This window comes from Salvelinus sp. IW2-2015, unplaced genomic scaffold (genome assembly GCF_002910315.2).
Source record: "Salvelinus sp. IW2-2015 unplaced genomic scaffold, ASM291031v2 Un_scaffold16312, whole genome shotgun sequence".
NCBI classification, from domain to species: Eukaryota; Metazoa; Chordata; class Actinopteri; order Salmoniformes; family Salmonidae; genus Salvelinus; species Salvelinus sp. IW2-2015.
The window spans coordinates 297,677-304,087 of record NW_019957531.1 but is presented as its reverse complement, the minus strand read 5'-3'; the positions used below and the strand labels follow the sequence as shown (position 1 = coordinate 304,087).

Here is a 6,411-nt window from a genome sequence, read left to right as displayed (position 1 = left end):
TGAGATAGAAGCTGTTTTTCAGTCTCTCGGTCCCAGCTTGATGCACCTGTACTACTCGCCTTCTAGATGGTAATGGGGTGAACAGGCAGTGGCTCAGGTGGTTGTTGTCCTTGATGATCTTTTTGACCTTCCTGTGACATCAGGTGGTGTAGGTGTCCTGGAGGGCAGGTAGTTTGCCCCCGGTGATGCGTTGTGCAGACCGCACCACCCTCTGGAGAGCCTTGCGGTTGGGGGCAGTGCAGTTGCTGTACCAGGCAGTGATGCAGCCTGACAAGATGCTCTCAATGGAGCATCTTCAAAAGTTTGTGGCGCTTTTAGGTGACAAGCCAAATTTCTTCAGCCTCATACCCAGGACTCGAGGCTGTAATCACTGCCAAATGTGCTTCAACAAAGTACTGAGTAAAGGGTCTGAATACTTGTGATATGATATTTCAGTTTTTTTTATTACATTTGCTCAATTTCTAAAAACCAGTTTCTGCTTTGTCGTTATGGGGTATTGTGTCAAGATTGATGAGAAAAACAAACAATATATACATCTTTTAATAACGCTGTAACTTAAGATAATGTGGAAAAAGTCAAGGGGTCTGAAAACTTTCTGAATGCACTGTATAACTAGCAATAACGTGACTAGGCAGCAGGATAGATAATAAAAATGTTTGTGCAAAAAGGGTCAATGCAGATAGTCCATGTAGCTATTTCGTTAACTATTTACAGTAACTAACTATTTAGCAGGCTTATGGTTTGGGGGTAGACGCTGTTCAAGGTTCTATTGATTCCAGACTTGGTGCATCAGTACCGCTTGCCATGCGGTAGCAAAGAGAAATGTCTATGACTTGGGTGGCTGGAGTCTAACAATTTTTAGGGCCTTCCTCTGACACCACCTGGTTTAGAGTTCCTGGATGGCAGGGAGCTCGGCCCCAGTGATGTACAGTCACTTGTCTTGTATGCTAAATAAAAACGGCTGAAATCGAGGAGCCATGTGCAGTCATACAGAGAAGCAAGGCAGTAGATCTATTTATAACTTGCACTGAGTTGACACACTGAGTTGGCGCAGCAGACAACTCTTCACCATATCGGTAATAACGTTCCCGCTACATGGTAAGGGGGAATTGTCAGGTTTTGCTGATTTGATATCAGATTCAAAATGCCTGTAAATCAGACCAGATCCAGGATGAGAGATCAGAATGACCCGATCAACAGACCCGAGTTTATGTCACTGAACCAGCCTCTCAGAAATAGCAACGAGGCACGGGGGACATTACGGCGGCCTGGTTCACTGAAACGCCAGCCATGCCAACAGCAGCAGCAGCAACCTCAAAATGTACAGCAGGAGCCGCTTGAAAACAGCACTGAGGACCGCAGAGAATCTGTTAAACTTCCAGAAGAGGATTGCATACAACTCAACCCCTCCTTTAAGGGCATTGCAATGAACTCTCTTATGGCGATTGATATATGCATGTCCAAAAGGCTTGGGGTTTGCGCATATGCTCACTCCTCGTGGGGCAGTGTGCGCTCCATGGTCAACCTGCTTGCATTCACTGGTCATGGCATCCCTTGGATTATTGGCACAATTATATGTCTCACCAGAAGCAACACAATGGCAGGACAAGAAGTTCTGGTCAATTTGCTTCTTGGTAAGTATTTATTTTTTCGATTGACCTTTTCTTTATCAAATGTCGCAGACTCGAATCATTTAAGCATAGGGACACGTCTTCAGTGTTTTTTTCTGACTGAATTTAGTTTTCGTTCCCACCACTCTTGAGGAGTATTAATAGGATGTTGTCTGTGCATTTAATTCCATACCTTGGGTACAGCTTATTCAAATCAAATGATATGTGTCACATGCAATGAATACAACTGGTGTAGACTTCACTTCCAACTATGCACAAATAAAATAGTAGCATGAGGAATAAAAAAAATACATAAGAATGGAGCTACCTGTGCCAGATCTATGTGCAAGGGTATTTCAGGTAGATGTGTACAGATAGGGCTGTTCGGGTGACTGTATTACCACCACACCGGCGGTCACGAGTCATGAAGGCAGTCAAATTCCACATGACCGTTTAGTCACAGTAATTAGGCTTCTCCAAGCTATGATACTGCTGCTGGTCATTAGTAGCTTACCAAACTAACTGCCTGGTACTCAGCCCTCTATTGTCCCTCTAATCACTCTGACATCAATGCAAATATATTCTAAAATCTAATCAAACACTTCATGAGAGTCCATGCGCTCATGTTGCGCACCATTTCTATAGGCTATGCAATTGCGGGAGAAAACAGAGTGATGGCCACTAATAAAAAGACGAGGTTCCCATCAGCTTTCTATAGGCTAGGCCTACTATATTTATTTGAAAATAAACCACGGGGGAAAAGCATCCTCCATTCGCTATTTAAATGCATAGATGACATGTATCTTTTCCCGCTGCCCCTGTTTCGATATAGGTGCATGATATGGTCCATTCTAAATCAAAACAAATTTCACACATATAGTATTTACTATATGTTAAGACAATATTATATCAAGAATAGTCTGATGGTGACAATATTAGCCTACCACTTGTGAATTATATATTATCACTGGTGAATGATGCCCAGTATAAGAAACAATATTTTTTTTTGCTGTCACCTTTTCAATCATAGTCGCACACCTCATGTAGCCTGGCCCATAGGCCTATATGTTTTAATAAGGTTTGTATCACAACTAAAGTGGCCAAATAAGTTCTTCAATTTAAGGACATTAATCTGCTTTACAAGGGGTGTAGAGCATAACTGACATAAGCAGCGCATGAGTTTGAAAGTTTGGTGAAAATAATTTCAACATAAAACTGCACCTTTATAATAGAAGCATTACATGCATAATTGCAATTTGCGGTCACTTTTGATAATGGTGTTTTCCGCGAATGGAACATTAGCTGCTGAAATCGAGGAGACATGTGCATTCATACAGATACAGAAGCAAGGCAGTAGATCTATTTATAACTCGCGCCTCAGAGCAACACTTGATCTCTCTGCAGACAATCTTCACCATATCGGTAATAACGTCCCCGCTACATGGAAAGGGGGAATAGTCAGGTTTTGCTGATTTGATATCAGAATCAAAATGCCTATAAATCCGACCAGATCCAGGATAAGAGATCGGAATGACCCGATCAACAGACCCGAGTTTCTGTCACTGAACCAGCCTCTCAGAAATAGCAACGAGGCACGGGGGACATTAAGACGGCCTGGTTTACTGAAACGCCAGCCAAGCCAACAGCAGCAGCAGCAACCTCAAATGTACAGCAAGGGAGCCGCTTGAAAACAGCACTGAGGACCGCAGAGAATCTGTTAAACTTCCAGAAGAGGATTGCATACAACTCAACCCCTCCTTTAAGGGCATTGCAATGAACTCTCTTATGGCGATTGATATATGCATGTCCAAAAGGCTTGGGGTTTGCGCATATMCTCACTCCTCYTGGGGCAGTGTGCGCTCCATGGTCAACCTGCTTGCATTCACTGGTCATGGCATCCCTTGGATTATTGGCACAATTATATGTCTCACCAGAAGCAACACAATGGCAGGACAAGAAGTTCTGGTCAATTTGCTTCTTGGTAAGTGATTTAATTTTTCGATTGACCTTTTCTTTATCAAATGTCGCAGACTCGAATCATTRAAGCATAAGGGACACGTCTTCACAGTGTTTTTTTCTGACTGATTTTAGTTTTCTTTCCCACCACTCTTGAGGAGTATTAATAGGATGTTGTCTGTGCATTTAATTCCATACCTTGGGTACAGCTTATTCAAATCAAATTATATGTGTCACATGCAATGAATACAACTGGTGTAGACTTCACTTCCCAACTATGCACAAAATAAAATAGTAGCATGAGGAATAAAAAAAATACATAAGAATGGAGCTACCTGTGCCAGATCTATGTGCCAGATCTAATTTGTAAGTCGCTCTGGATAAGAGCGTCTGCTAAATGACTTAAATGTAAATGTAAATGTATGTGCAGAGGTATTTCAGGTAGATGTGTACAGATAGTGCTGTTGCGGTGACTGTATTACCACCACACCGGCGGTCACGAGTCATGAAGGCAGTCAAATTCCACATGACCGTTTAGTCACAGTAATTAGGCTTCTCCAAGCTATGATACTGCTGCTGGTCATTAGTAGCRTACCAAACTAACTGCCTGGTACTCAMCCCTCTATTGTCCCTCTAATCACTCTGACATCAATGCAAATATATTCTAAAATCTAATCAAACACTTCATGAGAGTCCATGCGCTCATGTTGCGCACCATTTCTATAGGCTATGCAATTGCGGGAGAAAACAGAGTGATGGCCACTAATAAAAAGACGAGGTTCCCATCAGCTTTCTATAGGCTAGGCCTACTATATTTATTTGAAAATAAACCACGGGGYAAAGCATCCTCCATTCGCTATTTAAATGCATAGATGACATGTATCTTTTCCCGCTGCCCCTGTTTCGATATAGGTGCATGATAATGGTCCATTCTAAATCAAAACAAATTTCACACATATAGTATTTACTATATGTTAYGACAATATTATATCAAGAATAGTCTGATGGGTGACAATATTAGCCTACCACTTGTGAATTATATATTATCACTGGTGAATGATGCCCAGTATAAGAAACAATWTTTTTTTTTTGCTGTCACCTTTTTCAATCATAGTCGCACACCTCATGTAGCCTGGCCCATAGGCCTATATGTTTTAATAAGGTTTGTATCACAACTAAAGTGGCCAAATAAGTTCTTCAATTTAAGGACATTAATCTGCTTTACAAGGGGTGTAGAGCATAACTGACATAAGCAGCGCATGAGTTTSAAGTTTGGTGAAAATAATTTTCAACATAAAACTGCACCTTTATAATAGAAGCATTACATGCATAATTGCAATTTGCGGTCACTTTTGATAATGGTGTTTTCCGCGAATGGAACATTAGCTGCTGAAATCGAGGAGACATGTGCATTCATACAGATACAGAAGCAAGGCAGTAGATCTATTTATAACTCGCGCCTCAGAGCAACACTTGATCTCTCTGCAGACAACTCTTCACCATATCGGTAATAACGTCCCCGCTACATGGAAAGGGGGAATAGTCAGGTTTTGCTGATTTGATATCAGAATCAAAATGCCTATAAATCCGACCAGATCCAGGATAAGAGATCGGAATGACCCGATCAACAGACCCGAGTTTCTGTCACTGAACCAGCCTCTCAGAAATAGCAACGAGGCACGGGGGACATTAAGACGGCCTGGTTTACTGAAACGCCAGCCAAGCCAACAGCAGCAGCAGCAACCTCAAAATGTACAGCAGGAGCCGCTTGAAAACAGCACTGAGGACCGCAGAGAATCTGTTAAACTTCCAGAAGAGGATTGCATACAACTCAACCTCCTTTAAGGCATTGCAAGGCTACTATATTTATTTGAAAATAAACCCCGGGAAAAGCATCCTCCATTCGCTATTTAAATGCATAGATCACATGTATCTTTTCCCACTGTCCCTGTTTCGAATACAGGTCCATTCTAAATCAAAACAAATTTCACACATATATTATTTAGTATATGTAAGACAGTATTAAATCAAGAATAGCATAGAAACAATTACTTTCTTTGTTGTTGACTTTTTCGAAATCATAGTTCCACACCTCATGTAGCCTAGCCATAGGCCTATATGTTTTAATTGGTTTGTATCACACTAAAGTGGCCGAATAACTTCAAATTAAGCACATTAATCTGCTTTACAAGAGGTGTAGAGCCTAACTGGAATACATAAGCAGCACATGAGTTTCAAGTTTGGTGAGATAATTTTCACATATAAATGCACCTTTATAATAGAAGCATTACATGAATAATTGCAATTTGCGGTCACTTTTGATAATGGTGTTTTCTGCTGAATGGAACATTTGTGCTTGTAGCCTACTACCATGTGCACATTGCTGCGCTTATAATGTGATTAAATAATATTTTGTACTATGGGGATAGTAAATTGACATAGGCTGGTGCTTTTGCTGTTCATTAGGCCTACTCATCTTGTTGGCTGACGAAAAGTAAATGTGGACAGTTCTTCCAATATCTTCAATATGGACCTCAGAATTGCATAAGGACGCATGCAATTGCGTCCCCAATGTGTCTGTCTTCACTTATAGCCTGTGAGGAGACCGCCGATCACTTGACGGAGCGGCAGCACTCAGAGAGAAGGGCACAACGGCCACTAACCACAAAAGGCATGGATTTTTTTTGCGTGCATTACAGCCACACAAATTTTAGGCATTATCAAGTGTTGTCAAATTGTGAATGAGTGACTGATGTAGTTTGTACAGCCTGCCACAAAAACTAAGCCAGAGCTCATGCCTTTCAAGCAACTTTTTTCAAATCACATTAGAGTGGCATCATGCAGC

The 6,411-nt window shown here is 41.3% G+C and overlaps 2 protein-coding genes across 2 annotated transcripts in view; both read left to right on the top strand.

The window, feature by feature from the left end:
• The first annotated feature begins 1,037 nt into the window (after nucleotides 1-1,037).
• Nucleotides 1,038-6,411, top strand: part of LOC112080406 (inactive phospholipid phosphatase 7-like) — a 30,096-nt gene continuing 24,722 nt past the window's right edge. The window contains exon 1 of the mRNA XM_070442550.1: nucleotides 1,038-1,634. Coding sequence (XP_070298651.1) covers nucleotides 1,145-1,634 — 490 coding nt within the window. The 5' untranslated portion in view covers nucleotides 1,038-1,144. The remainder of the gene's footprint in view (nucleotides 1,635-6,411) is intronic.
• Nucleotides 5,059-6,411, top strand: part of LOC139027421 (inactive phospholipid phosphatase 7-like) — a 7,563-nt gene continuing 6,210 nt past the window's right edge. The window contains exon 1 of the mRNA XM_070442561.1: nucleotides 5,059-5,410. Within this exon, the coding sequence (XP_070298662.1) occupies nucleotides 5,142-5,410 (269 nt within the window). The 5' untranslated portion in view covers nucleotides 5,059-5,141. The remainder of the gene's footprint in view (nucleotides 5,411-6,411) is intronic.